Source organism: Mizuhopecten yessoensis, unplaced genomic scaffold, assembly GCF_002113885.1.
Source record: "Mizuhopecten yessoensis strain PY_sf001 unplaced genomic scaffold, ASM211388v2 scaffold4329, whole genome shotgun sequence".
Classification (NCBI taxonomy): domain Eukaryota; kingdom Metazoa; phylum Mollusca; class Bivalvia; order Pectinida; family Pectinidae; genus Mizuhopecten; species Mizuhopecten yessoensis.
Window position 1 is genome coordinate 31,782 of NW_018405491.1, and position 18,991 is coordinate 50,772.

The 18,991-nt window shown below is 35.1% G+C and overlaps 1 protein-coding gene across 1 annotated transcript in view; it reads right to left on the reverse strand.

The window, feature by feature from the left end:
- The window catches only part of LOC110448807 (location of vulva defective 1-like), a 36,822-nt gene extending 23,716 nt beyond the window's left edge, over positions 1-13,106 (reverse strand). Inside the window, exons 1-5 of the mRNA XM_021495252.1 lie at positions 12,879-13,106; positions 11,356-11,446; positions 9,192-9,407; positions 4,983-5,180; positions 3,455-3,559 (exon numbers count right to left, since the gene is read on the reverse strand). Coding sequence (XP_021350927.1) covers positions 3,455-3,559; positions 4,983-5,180; positions 9,192-9,407; positions 11,356-11,446; positions 12,879-13,106 — 838 coding nt within the window. The remainder of the gene's footprint in view (positions 1-3,454; positions 3,560-4,982; positions 5,181-9,191; positions 9,408-11,355; positions 11,447-12,878) is intronic.
- Between the last annotated feature and the right edge of the window lie 5,885 nt (positions 13,107-18,991).

The window sequence follows — 18,991 nt, forward strand, 5'->3', positions numbered from 1 at the left end:
ATGCCTACTGAATACAGGGCCGCGGTGGCCAAGTGGCTAAGGCGTCTGACATTCTGCTACCACCAGCCCTCTACCAATGGGTCGCGGGTTTGAATTCTAAGTGGGGCAGTCACCAGGTTCTGGCCGTAGGTCGGTGGTTTCTTTCCAGGAACTTTTATCCACCTCGAAAACCTGGCACCTCCTTAAATGACCATAGCTGTGGTTAGGACGTACAACACAAACAAACCAAACCAAGCCTACTGACTTACGTATTTCGTCTAAAGGCTTTGGTAAAATAATCACCTTTTGGGGATATGGTAGTCTTGTTGTGGCTATTTCCAATCCAGCAGTCACATTCGAATGTAAAGTTATATGAGGCGCTTTCCATCGTCAACTGCAACAGATAGAGACTTTATAGTTTTGATTTTATTATATTTTTCAACCGTTTAAAATAGTGTTTTTCATCAATAAGACAACTAAAAGGACTGACAATGGTGAACACTAAAAGCGTTAACAGTAATCTATGCTTAGGAAAAAGTACAATACCATGCAACATATTTATATTGACACTAAAGTTTCTGAAGGTATTTGGATAGATGTAGATATTAATAATGATAATGATAATTTGAGGTTTGTATATACCGCTTTATCACAACCTTGTTCTTAGGTCGTCTCAAAGCGGTTCACCAATTTCTATCCGTGGTTATAAGGCCTTTGCAACTAGCCAACATATTTCTCAACTCCCTGGGGAGGATACAGCCGGTGCTGCTATTTCGGCGCTCACAGCTAACATTTAACAATGCTAGCACTGTTCATTGCAACCACGTACAGACTGGAACAAACGGAGTAAAGTATCTTGTTCAAAGATACAACACAGTGTTGTGACATGACTCCAACCCGAAACCCTTCGGTCGCGAGCCCGGCGTTCTACCACTAGACTACCGTGCCTCCTGATGTAGGATTTAGAACATTTTGTTTTAGTTTCAAAATACTTGTTCCATTTTATTTTTGACAGTGAGACCATTTCGTAACTATATTTTAACAGTGAGATTTTATCTTAGTGTACATGGTATTGTCTACAAATTCTATGGAAAACCTGTTTGAGATTTTAAAATAAGATTTTGGCAATGACACAGAAACAGTTTATAGTCAACTTATTTATTTATAGTTTAAAGGACATCTCAAATATGGTTTCCTTTGCAAAGGCTTATACAGATACTTTATTCTATAAATGGTCAAGGTTTCCAAATTATTTTCATTTATCCACGTCACTATTTAACATACCGAAATAGCAAATAAATTGACTGTGAAATAAATGGTGCTTATTATGTTACTTTGAATTACATTGCTGCCAAACATATCGTAACATNTATATCGTAACAGGATGTGATTGTTTCTTTTTAAACCTAATGTACAATATTAAATCAAGGTTTAATCATATACTGTATATCTATTATACTTATAAGGGAAAATAAAATGAAAATATAGAGAAGGTGAGATGGGTAAGAATGACTTCCATTTCATGCGATTTAGAAACTATCTTTCCTAATTAAGAATTCTGAATACACGTGCATCAATGATATGATGAAGATGTTATACTGTAATCAAGTGTTAAAAGCAAGCAATACGCGGTCAGATTTTGACATGTTTATACCTGTCAACCCACCATCGTGCACAAATTAAACTAATCCCTGCGAGTCGGATGCAGTTGGGGGAAATATTTATACACTTTGAAAACAAGTAATGGTTATAGAAAATATAGAAAAATGAGATCCATTTACGGAAGCCTCTATCATAAATGTTGTTCATTTTCGCATAAAATTAGTTTTTCGTCATCATTTCATACCTTGTCATTTTTATACGTAGTAAGCTTATTTCTAACAATTGTGCAACCTTCACTAGTGGTTGTCTTTCTAGTAGTGCATAACCTGTAGTGTTTTGTAAATAGAATATATGAAGTTCATTTGCATTTCAGGTTTTCATTTTGTCAAAAGTTAAATACCTAAAGTTTGAGTGTATATCTGCACAAATATTCCCTTAATGATCTTAAATCTTAAGTAGGCGGTAAATAGTATAAAAAAAATCGCGTATAATTTTTGAAAACATGCAAACGTTTATATCATTGCCATACCCGGATGAAAAGGACAACATAAATCTGAAAAAAAGACTGCATGGACAAACCATACCGAACTATTGCTCTTGCAAACAAGCGATTATGTATCATATGTGAAGTTTTGATTACTAGTATAGTATGTACTCTGTTACCTTCATCAGACAAATGACCAGCTGAATCGAGTTATTTCTGTACAGCTTACAGCGTACAGCCGAATCGACATCGATTTGTAAACAACTCGTACACATTGTACTACGCTTCACTGGTCATTTGTCTGATGAAGGTGAAAGAGTACATACCGTACTCGTCATCGAAACGTCACATAGAAACACACATTGGTTGTGTAACAAGAAATGTTTCATAATCCATACTTACAAACCCGCAAAAAATGTTTAGAACAAAGGAATAGTGTAAATACTATTACGTTTGTCTACTACATTTTATTCTGATGCTAGGGAACTTCTAAAGCGAAACGAAAATTACATTCTGACGTACACTATCAAATATTGTCTTTGATAATGATATAACCTGTCATGATGAAAGTAACCAAACTTTAAGACTTTATAGCAGTCTTGCCGAGCATACTTTTTCGAGTTGAGATTGGTAAAACCTTACGCCCCTTGCTATACCGTCATCAGGTCTACATCCCTTAATATACTGTCATCAGGTATACATCCCTTACTATACCGTCATCATGTCTACTTCCCTAAGTTATTCCTTTAAAGGATTAAATTATGACATTTCCGTTGTAAAAATGTGTGACCATTACTAGACTTGAGTTTTAATTAGATTGTTTGTCAAATTTACTGCAATATTTAGTATCAACTTTGAAAAAACAGTTTTTGTAGACACCGCAATAACCAAATTCATACACAGCAAATACATTATATTGAAATCGCTTATCAGCAAGTCATGTTGTACTGTGACACCTAGACGATGACCAACAAGCTGCATATCAGGCCATTTTCGCCTTTTTCGACCTCCGTAATTTATCATTACAGAAGCAAGCGATATAATAAAAATAGTAATCAAATGTGAAGGGGTGAAATTAATATTAGGTGGAAATTAATTTCATCGGCGTAGGGCGAAAATTAAACTGGGCGACAGTTTCCCGGTATACATATAGAAAAATACATGAAATGCTGTTTTGCATCACATGGATAAATTAAACAAATGCTGTCAAAAGATTTGAAGATAACATAATTCATACCTTTACCATTTTCCAAAGAAAAGATTCAGTTGAGTTTTGCCAAACGTCTATCATCTTCGGTCTTGTGATAGCTGGGATAGTGACATTTACAACAGCGTGGGATGCTGAGAATTGTGTTATCGTTATTGTCATGGTAACATTGGTTGCATCACTTTCGCTGGTGTTTCCGCGTTCGTAGAATGTGACTGTAAAGTCGGCTTTAGTGAAGGATGCGTTCAACATGTAGCCAGTTGTAACACTGATCTTCCAATCAACAGCTGTAATGAGGTTGATTCAATTATTATAATGACGTTAATTCGATGTTCTTATATACCGCATCATCACAATATAGGTCCTATGTCGCCTTAAAGCGGTTCACAAATAATTATCCGTGGTTAGGGGGCCTTTGCAACCAGCCAATATCTTTTTCATCTCCCTGGGGAGCATACAGCCGGTGCTGCCATTTCGGCGCTTCCAGCTAGCATTCAACCGTTCTAGCACTGCGTAACCACGTACTGATATACAGCTGAGTAGACTGGAGCAAACGGAGTAAAGTAATTTGTTCAAAGATACAACACAGTGACGTGACGTTACTCGAACCGAAAACCCTTCAGCCAAGAGCCCGGCGTCCCGCACTAGACTGCCGTGCCGCCAACATCACCAAATTAGGGGATAGTACGTTGTTTTGAGTGGCTATACTGGCGATTAGAACATGAAATTTGGGTTTGAACTCGAGACCGATAGATCGAGAGTTTAAACCAAATTTCATGTTCTAATCGCCAGTATAAACACGAAAAACAACGTACTTTCCCCATTCTAACACACCTTAACAAATATACCACGCTAATATGTTTAGAAACATTGTATGTCCTTGTTTAAAAGTACGTAGTAAAATACTTTGTGACCTGAACTGGCGACGTGTCATTCTGCAGCGGAATGACCAATCGGAAAGAAGCTTTCAAAAGTCGGTCATTTGACCCCGCCCATACTGGCGAGCGCTCGATCTGTATGTTCGTGAACGTCCTGTTACCAACGTTTATACGACACATTTGGATTAATATTGACCAAGTTCTTAAATTTCCATGTCAGTATGCATACCAATCTATGCTTATCGACAAAATCGGTGATTATTTGTATAGATTTGTGAAGAGTTTTGTGTAAATGCATACGACACATGTGAAATGTTTCATTTGATTTCGGATCTAAAAAGATGCCTTTACACGGATGGAAGGAAAGTTTCAGTAATAAATGGAGGTAAGAACAAGGAATGCGTTCTTTTTACTTTTAAATTAATTCAACAAATTATACATTTCATCAGTCGTTTCTGTTCTGTTGCCTACTAGCCTTATCAGCGGGATTTCGCTAAGAGGCGAGCTTGACGCCATATTGTTTTGGTTAGAAACGGGGCGTGGCTAAAGTGCGATGGGAGGAGCTTATCACGATTGATCATAATTCTATCGCAGATTAGAACATTGTCCGTATCCAATCAAAACACGCGTTTCAAACGAATCGTGTTAGAATACATAATATAACGTTTATAAAGAGACGAAACCATTTAGCAGATGAGTGTTATTAGTCATGATCCACAGAGGCTTAGAAAACTGTATCATTGGTAAATCCATCTGAAGTGTTATTCTCGAATTCAATCGACATAAACCTTATTGTCGTCTGTTAATACATTGTCTATCACCTTTGACTTACCTTCTTTCTTGGTGTTCATTTCCCTGGTTGACTGTATCTCAGTTGATGCTGATGGTTCAGTAGTGGTAATCGTAGTAGGAGTGTTGGTGGTGGTAGTGGTAGTAGGAACGGTGATGGTAGTGGTAGTAGGAACGGTTGTTGTGGTGGTAGAAGTTGTAGTGGTATAGGTTGTACTTGTAAAACAATCAGGCTTTGTACCTTTAAAAATACATTATTAATGTGTTACAGTTTACCATATTAAGCAAAATATTTTTAATGTTCTGTTTTGGCGTTTTGGCGCTTTGTCATATAGATTACTAAAAATACAATCGTTAAAATATTAACCCTCGAATTAGACGAGTGACTTCATTAAACTCACGTTATACCGAATTCATGTCAAACGTGAAAGGAAACACTAGGATATGTTTGATGTGCGCCCACGTTTCACCAGTTCGTGCATGTGTTTATTACTTGCGTTTCATATTTTTAGCGGATTTATCTATGGAACTAAGAATGTAACTATATCGCGTCATTATCACTTAGCCACCGAACAACAAGAAGAGAATACCAAGGTGTATTCATAATAGATGAAATCTCTGCAAAACAAGAACAAAGGTAAGATTTACATCAGCCCCATGGAAACATTGACAAGGAGACCAGACATCTCGGAAGGGCCAGCGTTTGTTTGAAACCACCAAGGTTACGCCTTCAAAATCGTCCGCTTTATGGTATCAACAATAATTTAAAAAAAAAAAAAAAACATTGGGAAACTCGACATCGCCTTCAAAAAGTCCAGTCTGAGCCGATATATACGCGTACATGATGCCATGCTGTAGTGAAAGAAACACGAATCGTTTGATAACATATACAATTGTATGGCCTTTCAATGTTGAAGTTTCTATAAATTGAGGTTCGGTTAAAGTTTACCTCAAAAATGGCCTAGTCATATTGTGGTTATATGACTTCTTTCGATTAAAACCTTGTTCAAACTTTTATAACAGATTGCTGACATATTGGTATTACATTCTATTGTCTTGTATTATTACATATTTCCGTGACATTTTATATATTGTTTTCATTATCACATTCAGTGATATCAGTATCATACATCCAAATAAGGACAGAAATGAAAAATGTAACAATATATATGATCGTTATATGATATAGCTTGCTGGGTTTTCGTTGCCATACATATGTATTTATCCAAATTAGGTCAGAAATGAAAAATGTAGGAATAGTTATTATCGTTACATGTATGTAATACAGCTTGCTCTGTTTTCATTGTTCTATCTATCCGAATAAGGCCAGAAATAAAAAGTGTGTCAATGTCTAATATCGTTATCGTATACCTTGCTGTGTTTTCAGTGCCGTATTTATCCGAGTAAACCCAAAAATTAAAGAAATGGAGTAAAATTCGACCAAAGGTTGATTTTTTTTCCGCCATAAAAGGAAAAGCAATATTTATCAAGAAACGCGTTGTGAAACAGCAATATAATACATCAACAACCTCAGTCGAATAATTAAAGATTCTCGTGTTTTAGACGATACACCTTATTTTGCTATATAACACTTACCACTACGCTGGAGATACCGTGTTAGAGTGTTATACTTAATGTATCCGCAGCCGAATCCAAAGTATCTACATGTCATAAGATGGACAAAAACGAACTGAAACAAAACAAGATGATTGATTGATAGGTTTTACGTCCACTTCACTACCGAGTAGTTCGGTTATCCAGCAAACAGAGAGAGAACAAGATATTATATAGTATTTTATATAGTGAAAAATACAGTGGCCGACATCGGTCTGACAAAAATACTGTTACAGTTTGCTAACTCAATAAACTGTACAACACCTACAACACGTGGGGCAAGCAATTTAGTTATAAAACCATATGTCATCACCATGTATAATGACAATGTCATAAAGCAAAAATTAAAAGGAAAAAAATAATGTTACTAAAAATACGAAGCAAAAAGAACAACTGAAAGCATAATGTTCAAAATATTATTTTAACATTTGTTTAAGCAAGTGGCAAACAAAATTTTACGTTAGTAACTTATCAGTACAATAGGTTTATGATTCAGGTTTTGGGTACACGTTTCTCATACCTGTAAGGACACTAGTATGACTCAAACGATGGATGAAAGCCCCTTTGTGGGACTAGCATATTTGTTGTATAGCTATAGATCCCCCTGTACAGATTGTTCCTATCTTGTTGTCATTACACGGCTCTCTATGTATATTCTGATATAGCTATAGATCCCCCTGTCCAGATGTTTATATCTTGTTGTCATTACACGGCTCTCTATGTATATTCTGTTATAGCTATAGATCCCCCTGTCGAGATTGTTCCTATCTTGTTGTCATTACACGGCTCTCTATGTATATTCTGTTATAGCTATAGATCCCCCTGTCGAGATTGTTCCTATCTTGTTGTCATTACACGGCTCTCTATGTATATTCTGTTATAGCTATAGATCCCCCTGTCGAGATTGTTCCTATCTTGTTGTCATTACACGGCTCTCTATGTATATTCTGTTATAGCTATAGATCCCCCTGTCGAGATTGTTCCTATCTTGTTGTCATTACACGGCTCTCTATGTATATTCTGTTATAGCTATAGATCCCCCTGTCGAGATTGTTCCTATCTTGTTGTCATTACACGGCTCTCTATGTATATTCTGCTTTCATCATTTGCAATTGAAACACAGAAACAGTGTGAAATAAGTCTTTGATACTACGACTTTGAACTTCCCAGTAATTAATTCACCACTGAGACCATGTGAAATAATTGCACACTATTGGACTACATAGATGGGAAGTTACGACTTTCTGATGGTTTGACGTTGAAGTTCTTAAAATCAAATATTCATGTTATGTTCTTACTTTTGATTTGATACCAGTGAATCTATTGAAACAAGACTTTATGTCATCTACTGAATATGAAGAGTTATCATTTTTTGTATACGTACTTATGGACTGAAAATGTAAAAAAAACCAAAAAAACAATGGATACAATACTACCCGTTTGAGCTGGAAAGATAATAAAGAATAGAATAGAGTAGATTATTGAACGGTAACTGTATAAGTTAAATAAAAAAATCAGGGCAAAAAGTTATTTGTTTGTCAAATCCAGATGTTTGCCATTGTTGCAATCGGCAATACGGGATTCAATCACACTACTTGCAGTCCCTGACATAAAATGTATTTTTGGAAAAAAACTGCTCAGGCTAAAAGAAATGGCTAGGGGCCTTTCTTTCCTTAAGTGAGAGCCATTTTTCATTGACAAAAACATATTTTGGACAAAGTTTTTTTTTAGCGTCAGACATATGTCATTGACATAAAACATGATTGTAACACAATTCTATAGAAATAATAAATATGTTCATCTTACGTGTTTTTATTGCGCATAGTACAGGCTTAAGCCTGAGTAAATTATATCAATTCGCGAGATAAAATTGCACTCATTCTGTGACGTAACATATTAACACATATGTGTGGAGTAGCTTTTATCAAAACCCAACATCGCTCTTCATATGCATATTATATTTTCTACAAAAAACACTAATCATTACCAAGTATTATTGTTCAATTCTCATATTTTATTATCAAATTGTGAAGAACATGGTCTTGTTTTGCGCGACCTGAAAAATGTCTGTATCACTGTAAAAGGATTCATCAGGTCTATGTTTAAAATGTAATACCAAGTGTGTTTTCCCGAAATTGCAGATTTACACATGTACATATTAAATTGTGTTATCAAATCATACAGTTGTTCAAAGTTTACAGATACGAAACAACAGATTTTGGTACCGAGTTTGTGTGGCGTTCAAAATAACTTTTTCTTTGAAGTTCAATAATTTGATCCTACACTCGCCTTGTCATATTGAGTTTATCAAACGGTTACACATACGAAACATCAGCTTTTGGAACCGAGTTTGTTAAGTTCAAAGGCCTTTGTCTTTGAAGTTTCTTCTGTATCATTCTTTTAAGTTTGACATTTTTGCGGTATATTTTAAATTTCATATATGCTTGAAGACATGTGTGATATTGCTTCTTGGTCTGGATCATTAAACGCTTTAAATTACAGAATAATGTATTTTCCCCCAAACAATTTTGGCTTAAATCACATTGTGTATGATATCAAGTTCTTTTATAAGTCACCATCTTGTTGTGTTCCGAACAAACCCAATGTGTACACAAACTAACCTGTATGCAGGACCAACCGTCCTTGTTTCCAACCATCTGCAAACTGTATTTTACAGGACTGTTCAGATGTAAGGACAGATTATCTATGGTTGTTGTTTCTCCTTGCTTGAACCTTTTATAAAACATGATTGTTTGGCTTATACCAGTACTGTCCCATACCGTAAGGCTAAAATCACTACGAGATCCAGCGTAAGTTTTCACGCTGGTTTCTGTCTCAATCTGCCACAAGTCTTCTGAAACAGGATAAACCGATCAAAATACACTCAGATGACAAACTAAGAGAAACCCTTAAGACCGGGAAATTTTCGCTGTTATTTAATTTTCGATATTTTTGCCTTTGGGAAAAAGGGTAAGTTGAGCATGACTTTACTAATGGTTAACATAATTTTGATAGTAATTACATGTGATGGGCGAAATCAATACTAGCCAGATGAAAATTGATTTCACCGGTGACAAGGGAATGTACACTAACTTACATATTTAGTGACTGGGAATTTGATAAAAGGATTTTACATCAGTGTCCATGTCATATTGAATTAATTAAACGAGTTCAATAATTTGATTTGACACGAACCTTAAGCTTAAGCCGTTCAAATTATTGAACGAGTTTAATCATTTTGATATGACATGAACACGAACATTATATCATATTTATCACATAACATTCCTAATTTGATTAAAAAACAAATTCAAACACAATAATAACTCTATACAGATCAACTAAAGTAGCTCCAACATAGTATTGTCGTTCCGTGCAGTGCAAATAGTTTCAGATTTAAATAATAGACAATAGTAAATGGACTGAAAATAACATTGACAAAATGAACATTTCAAATTGAGTTAATAGCAAAACAACGAATAACAGTTTTATCTGAATTAGTACATGTAATGGCGTAAGGATATCTCCCCACGGTTTCGACCAATCACAAAACCGTAAGGTTATATTACACGTGTGTACTACCTTATTTCTTACATGGTCGTATGACGTACTAAAATCGGTCAATATTGTGATAAAGATGAAAAATCGAGGTATAACCAACAACAGTTTTCTGATTGTCAAAAACAATGAGTAAGAGTAAGATTCGGGCCCTGACCTTCAAATTGTTATAATATTGCAACGGAAGTGCCGAATTGTACTACCATTTTATCTGAAATGAAATAAAGGCAGGTAACTCTAAAGACGAAAATAGAGTTGAACGTCTAGTATTTTGCCTGCAATTGTTCAAGGATCCTTGAGCCTATATATCCATCTGATATTCGTTTTTCATGTTCAAACGATAAAAAAGTCATGTACACTACCATTGTATCTCAAATGAAATAAAGAGAGGTAACTCTAAAGACGAAAATAGAGTTGAACGTCTAGTATTTTGCCTGCAATTGTTCAAGGATCCTTGAGCCTATATATCCATCTGCTATTCGTTTTTCATATTCAAACGATAAAAAAGTCATGTAAATAATATTGTTGATGTATACTTAAACGAAAAGGAAACGCAGCATTACGTTGGTCTACTACAGACGCCGCAATGCAGTGCACATCATATATGAAGGTTGGCAGCATACCTGACCAGACGTTGTCCTATGAGTGATTGAATGTCCATGCTCTTCACTTATTAATCTCAATTTAAATAATTAAGAGTTAAAGACCGTAAACGTTTGTACCGGCGTCGTGGCGAGCGTTTTTCTAATGCTGTTTTTTGAGAATGGCCGATTTGGGGTAAGACCAGTCATGGTTTTGCCTTTTTTGCAATACATTACACCGTCTTATTAGAGGTTTCACAACTGCCGCCATTTCCATTTAAGTAACTTAGGACATTTCATTTCATGATTGGCTGGTTAACGCCCCATTTGTTTAAGATTCCTACATATTGGAGTACTCATTTTTATTGACTGTCATTTTTTTTAAATGTTTCAATTTAACGATATAAATAATAATAAACTACAGACGGCTGGCACATAAATCTCTCGGGCTAACAATTGTTTGATTCTACTTCATTATAATAATAATATATAACATTTATATAGCGCCCTATATAATTTGAAAAAAATTTCTCTTAAGTGCTTTATAACATATGGATAATAGTATTAGTTAAACAAAAAACAACTTGACATTCACAATTATACATTAAGCAAGAAGATAAGCACCTCGATGTGCATATACATACGTATACATATTGTTTGTACCTGTTGGAAATATGGTGGACTTAGCGCTGTCAGTACCAATCAAGCAGTCGCATTCAAACGTAAAAGTATACGATGAACTTTCCATGGTCAACTGCAACAAATAACAGATACAAATCAGATTATTATTAATATTTGTATTTGATGTAAAATAGATGTAGAGTTTAAATTTGTGCAGCAACACGAAGATATCTCAATTCATCGAAATAAGCAAAAACATTTTTTTTGAAAAAAACCTAATTGGTAACATTTGAAAGCAAATTCAAGTTATTATGCCCAGCGTCAGTAGTTAGGACCAATGTCATATGCCATATTATAGCATAGTATTGATATAAACAATGCGGAAGGTTAACACGTTATAATTACCTCAGTGTTTCAAACTCAACTAGACTAGAGAAGAATAGGAATATTATACGAACGAAATCAACAGAAACAAATTTACTCTAAAGAAATGTTTTCATATATATCAATATTGTAATTATTATCTTTAATAAGATTCATCAGTTTGGAAATATAAGATATCATTTACTTTTTACACAAACAATGTACGTATTACACGTGTTGCAACGTTTCAAACCCGACTGGTCCCTATGTCAAGCTATGACTGAGTGAGCGATTTGTATTATTTTTCTGTACAACGATGTGACAAAATTGTTTATTTTACATATCACTCGACCCGAGACGTTCCGTCTATCGATAGGGAGCGTATACACACTGCATCAGTCATAGCTTGACAAGGGGACCAGTCGGTCTTGAAACGTTGCAACACGTTTAGTACGTACATTGTTTGTGTAAAAAGTAAAACTTTGATATTGTAATCATTAGTTTTTCTAACTGAATAAAAACAGTGTCTGCAGGCGTGAACACCTTCCTTTGTAAAGGAAACAAGTATTGCTCTGAGCTGAATCCAGGGCCCTGGCTGTCACTATTCCCTCTTTCTTCTGAGGATACTATCGATTATTTTTCTTTCAAAAATAAAATAACTAAAAAAGGTTCTTTTTAAACAATACGTGCACAATGAATGACACGTACAGCCAATCAGAGATTAAAACAGCGAAGGAAGATATCATTTATATATTTAAAATGCACAGCTCTTTTCAATTTATTATTAAAGGGGCCGACCTGCCTGGTTCCCAATTGATAAAGAAATGTTTTTAACAAACAAATACAAAGACATCATAACTATGATTTTGTTACTTTCATTTAAAGCGTAAAATCATAGTGTGACGTGTTTGTCTGAAAGACGATGACCGTAGAAAATGGTAACATATTTGTAATGTGTTGACTATTAAGGCAAATACTGATAGCTCGTTATTCTCGGAGATTTTATGCAGACGTTGCAAATTCGATGACCCTCCATAAAAAACATGCTTCTACTCTTAAATTTGCATGGTTTTGGATAAAAACCCGTGCTCGTTAATAGTTTTCCGGAAAGAGCATCGAAATAAGCAAAAAGGTTAAAAAAACCACAAACACACTTCAAAATACAGCATGTTTAGAAACTTCAAGTACGACATATGTCCTACCTTCAACAGTTTCCAAAGGGTAGAATCAATCCCGTCACGCCATACGTCTATCTTTGTCGGTCTTGTGATAGACGGGATAGGAACAAGGACCACAGTTGACGAGTTTCTGGTGTAATCTGTACCAATGACCATTGTCTCAATTGGTGCTGTAATTTCACTGGTGTTTCCGCGTTCGTAAAACGTGACTGTTAGTTCCACTTTTGCAGGCGCGTTTGGTATGTTCGACATCATTATCCCTATTTCCCAATCGACAGCTGCAATGGAAGTAATTTAGTTTGACGGGAAAGGCACTTGTTATACCCAGCGAGACCCATAGTCGTTACCAAGCAAGGACAAACTAAAATGTCGGCACTGCCTTAGAAACGATAGTCGGAAGAGATGGGGAAGATCTCAAAACCAGAAAAAAACCTCAATTAAAAGCTTTTTAACTTGCACTGTCAACTTTAAGTATAAAACTGTTTCCTCGTTTAAAAGAATAACGTAAATAGTTATAATGAAATAATCTTTGTAACTGGCTAAGAGAGCTTATATCTTCAGACATATATGAGCTTATACATTAAGTAAGGAGGTGACCATTTAAAAAATAAATGATAATGCAAATTCTATTTCCGTTTTGTTTTTTTTTGAAAATATCAAAAGGACTGGACAACAACTGGCTTTGACTGTATCACGCAGCACAAGTTGCAGAAAAAGTGATGCAAGGGGAGTAACTTCCACAAACGATATTTTTGAAATTAACCTCGGTAATGAGTTTTTCAGGAAATGTTTCGGCATTAAGACAAAATAATGGTAAGGCGCCTTTTGATCCTGCCGGCAATAACAAATAAGACAAACAGACAAACGATCATGATATAGTTCAAATTCCAAATTACTGACATCCATATATTTTTTTTAAATATGTTAGTTACGTCATTTAGACGCTTGTTTATTTATTTTTATTTTTTTAAACTACGATAATGACTGGTAATTCGTAACAGTAGGTTCTATGTTTCTGTTCGACATAAAGGCTAACTAAAATTGATATTTTACCTTAGCTGCTATCTTGTACTTGCAATTTTCTAAACAAATGGATCAACAACATTGCTTAAGTAGTCATTGGGAAGAATTCTATACATTAAGATTAATTGCTGTTTGTTCCCTCTTTCAGATGATGTTTCTAGTTCTAATTCTTATGAAGCTCACATGTAATGTTCCTCGACATAAACCTGTGTAATATTCTAGCTATATCTAATTGGATTGATTCGAGGGGTGTTTCTCATTTTCTGTACAATTATCCCATACTACATTTGAATATTCTAGACCTGGTTAAATATCGAAAGTATACAAAATACCGAGCGATTTTCTATCTGCAGATATATTTTTGTTCTAAGAACGTTGATATTTTATATGCTTTATCTTATGATTTTATTGTGTCCATCACACTAAAACCTATCGTATCGCACAGTCCACCAACACACAAGATTATATTCCCATAACGCTGGTACTTTTCAATCGTCTTTTTCTCCATAAATACATTGCCCTACCGTCAACATTATTGATGCCACAGCGTTCCTGACCTTTTATACGAATCTTAAAAACTTCAACAATATACGGTAGACCGTCTCTGGCCACTCTCCGATTCACGCTGTTGGATCAGCTCTGACACTCGTTCTCTTTTCAGCTCATTAATAAGAACCGCTGACTCTACATTGAACCCTGTTTAATTATGAGTCTCTCCGAATTTGCACAAAGATTACATTCCTTCACAAAACTATTGTCATGCAATGTTTTGCGCGAACGTTAATGCCCGTGAACTAATTATGATCGATCGGGATATTAGGCCGCAGACTAAAACAATTTTACAGTCTATATTTATAAACTTTATTTATTTTACAACAATTTTGAAACAAAGTTATTTCAACTTATATGATTAACGATTTGGCCCGGATGTTAGCGCGCGGAGGGTCTAAATGTGGGAGGAAACCGAAGCACCCAGGAAACCCACGTGGTCAGGCAGGTGACCCCATACCTTTTCACGTCCGATCGGGGAATCGAACCCCCGATGAAAGGCAAGTGCGTTATCCACTGCACCACCCGACCACCCGATACCCTTACCACTGTATTTATTTATATTGACAGTATCAATAGTAAAATACTCATTTGGTAGACGTGTTTAGCTATCAGTGGATGACACGTATTGATAGCAGTGACACATTCAGCCTTGCCAGTCTGTGGATTTCCCATTGCTATATTTTCGGACGTACACACTGCATGGTTTGCACTGACGAAGTTCTCAGTATCTTAGTTACGGGATAACATTTGTTATCAAAAGCAAAACTCGTTAAAATATACCAATTACATATTTCATTATCTATCGAATCAATAAATGTGCAACGCGTTACACATCGAGTTGTTTTCGTGCTTCAAAGCTTAAGTCACGCTGACTACGGAACTCGCAAAAGTATGTCCATATGCGAAACGTCGGAAGGTTGTTTTTCAGAGACAGCTTATCAACCAGAAACAGTATATAAGTATCACACCTCCCACTGTAGCGAATGCAAACACGGCAATGATACAATCAATACTGTGTTTGTATAATCATCAACCACCGATCCGGAAAGTCTTATATTGGGAATTGGTTGTATTCATCCGTCTGCGGAATAAAGCTCGTTACAAATTAGTATTTTTAAGTAAAAGTTCGAATGAAAATCGCTTTGTTTGACCACAAATTATCCAGAAAATACATTTTAAAATGCAAGCACTACTTATGTTATCAAAATATGTGAATTTTTACTAATCTGATCGAGTAAAGAATATTGGTACCGGACAGTGTGTCAGGAGATTATGTCGTTGTGCTGTGTCTAGCGCGATTATATAATTGATTCGGTAGCCAACCATTGTCATTGGTCAGTTCGTGAAAAGTAGCAAATATTATAGGTGACAGAACCACGTGGATAAATTATGAGCTTTTCTGTGTTATTGTATCATATCTTACTGAGGAGCTGTAAAACTATACAAGTGTTGACATGCAAGGTTCGGGTTATCATTTACCAGTTATGGACGAGTATTGTAGAGATTGCAATACTTTTGTTCTACTTTTTGTTTCTTCGCTACACGCAATATGCATACCTTATATAATGTCCAATACTTGTAAACAACTGAAAAATATCAAGTTTTAGGATTACATTTACATGCATAGCTCTAATGAAATTGAATCGTACCGTTTCCTATATTTATCCGATGGTTGTCAGTTTGTTCCATTCTTATCATTGTGCTTGTTCATCGTTGTGGCACTCATGAACGCTGAATGCTCACTAAGATATTGTTCCATATATTTTAGATTCCACTGCCTGCAACTGTATTGAACAATGCTAAAACAGTCCGTTTTATACCTGGATGTATTAAATACACGTTTATTCGCCGAAGCTCAATAATGCAACTACGACAGATTGTTTGTGTGTGGGATATTTTGTCCTGTTTTTTTTTGTTATGATAAAGGGCGATATGGTATAATGAAAACTGTTGAAAATTATGTGATATCGATTTTTACCATGAATAAGACAAAACCTGTGACGTTGCCCGGCAACTGCGATATATAATAATCATTAGTTTTATTGACGAATAAATAATAAACGAGGAGAGGAAAAGTAGACGTACATTAATGCGAATTGTCTATAGATCGATTGAAACACTATGCCATACAATGATAAGATATTTTCCTCTGAGGGTTTTGGTGAGATGGTTGGGAGAGATGTTAATGGTATGTGCGCATCCACCCATCCATCCATCCAATCCGTCTATCCATCCATCCATCCATCCACAAACAAATGTGATCCCTATCTCTGCCACCTTCTTGTATTCAGGATCAAAGTGACCATGCGGGACGCCCATTAATACAAACTTCTCTACCCACATATGTGCACCAAATGACTTCCTGTTAAGAGACAATATTTTTCTAGGGAATTCAAAATTGTCAGTATCTAGTCGGCTACAGATCTGCTACCTGACCTTATCAAATGTTATTTTTATCAGCGGTTGAATTTATCCCTTAAGGAAAATCTGCAATTGATATCAACAATGTATATGTATTTTATATTGTTTTTTACTTTTTAAATTTTGCAATATACTGATACAATAAATAAAGATTCAATGATATCTATTATCAAGTGTATGTGTATAGACATAAAATGACGTAAAACACATTTTCTTTTACAATAATACCATCAGTTTGTAAAGATTTGTTTCTGGCACAGCTATATCTCATTACCATAGTTACACTATATCACCAAATGTACAGTAATGTTTCAATTATGTCAGCACAGTTACAATCCATCACCGCGGGTACATGCTTTAACTACAGTTACAATATATTAACACTAAAAATCCATCGTTACTTCTTGACACCAATATTACAATACGACACCACTATTATACTATATCTGCACAGTTATACCATATGACCAAAGTTACACTTTATCATCATAGCTACTCACAATTACCGTAGAAATGCTACATTAGCATAGTAACAACATATTTCCATAGTGACACTGTATCACCCCAGTAACACTATGTCAGCATAGTTATATGTTTAGCTATATCACAATAGTTACAGTATATCACCACAGTTACAGGATATCACAATAATTACACTTTATTACCATAGTTCTGTCACTATGGTTTCACTATAAAACAATAGTTACATTTTATTTCTTCATTTGTGCTCCATTATGATAGCTACATTCGTATTGAAATATATATTGCTGTCGTGTATTACTTCGGGCATGTCACGCTTCAACGGAGCGCAGGTCGTTCAAATAAATTATATCTCTTACACGACTGGTATTTTTTTACATACTAAGCAATGTGCAGGTGACCTTTCCTGTTACTACTTTTATTATTAACGGTAAAGAAAAGAAAACAGATGCTTTAAGACCCTGTTCAGTTGTCAAAATAATGACAAATGGTATTGCTACTAGAGGGATGAAACAGCTGTCTAATGCACTGTAAATCAGTTTCACCATATTGTATCTGTTAACACATTTTAAAAGTGCATCACATATGCATACATATATATTTTGCTAGGGATCACCTATATTTTTAAAAATAATCAAAATGTTAGACAGGATATTAATATTTTCTTTGTGTCGGAGTGTTCAGTCAACTATAAAAGCGAGTGTCTCAAACTGTGGTGGCAAGACTGTGGAACTGTGCACCTTGCCTTCTGTATAACAGTATTTAAAACCAATACCGATATCCATTTTTTGGCCCCCAACTTCACCGATGAGTCATAAAAGGACGAAACAGCTGTATGATTGAAAGCAATGATTGTGTGGTTTCATCAACGTAACAAAAGTGTTTTCTAATTATTATTTTAGAATAGTTTTTGATAATTGGATGTCGAAGAAATGTTTCTTTTAAATCAGAATTAGACACCAGTTGTGGTTGTCTAATAAATTAAATGGGAAAGGGAATATATTTTTTGGATTTAAATGAAACACATTTAATATAAAAATGTAGAATATCTACAATATAAGTCAACTATTTATAAAATACAAAGACAGGAAATAACCATTTGAAAACGCTGTTTGTAGATGCAGAAGGCGAAACAAATTAAACTTTTTGCTTCACCATATGGCCATTTCGTCCATTCAGTGGTTCTAAGGGTCTAAAGAATGAAAACAAAAACGTCTAAAATGTTCCGAACCATAGTTGGAATAAATATATATATGTATTATGCAGGACCATACAAATACCAGGACATAGTATGCAGTTATGGACTTTTGTGCTGGTGAATATGATATGATATGAACCTTAACAAGTTCTATTGACCCGTATTATATTTACCAGCACAAAAACCCATAACTGTTAAACTATATTCTTAAAAAAACCAAAATGATAATAATAAAAAACCTTAAGGTTCTGATTTTTTTTGCATGTTTTTGCCTCCGTGTAAAATTTAGATCTGTAAAGACATGCGTTTACGATACGTCGTTTGGCATCTGGAAGATGTCTTGGTCATTACAGGAAGAGTTCCTCAATCACCAATATCTAAAAGAAAAGTATGGAGGAGTGCATGTGCCTTTAATCATAGCAAATATTGAAATCCTGCTTATTTTAATATAAGACTATAATTG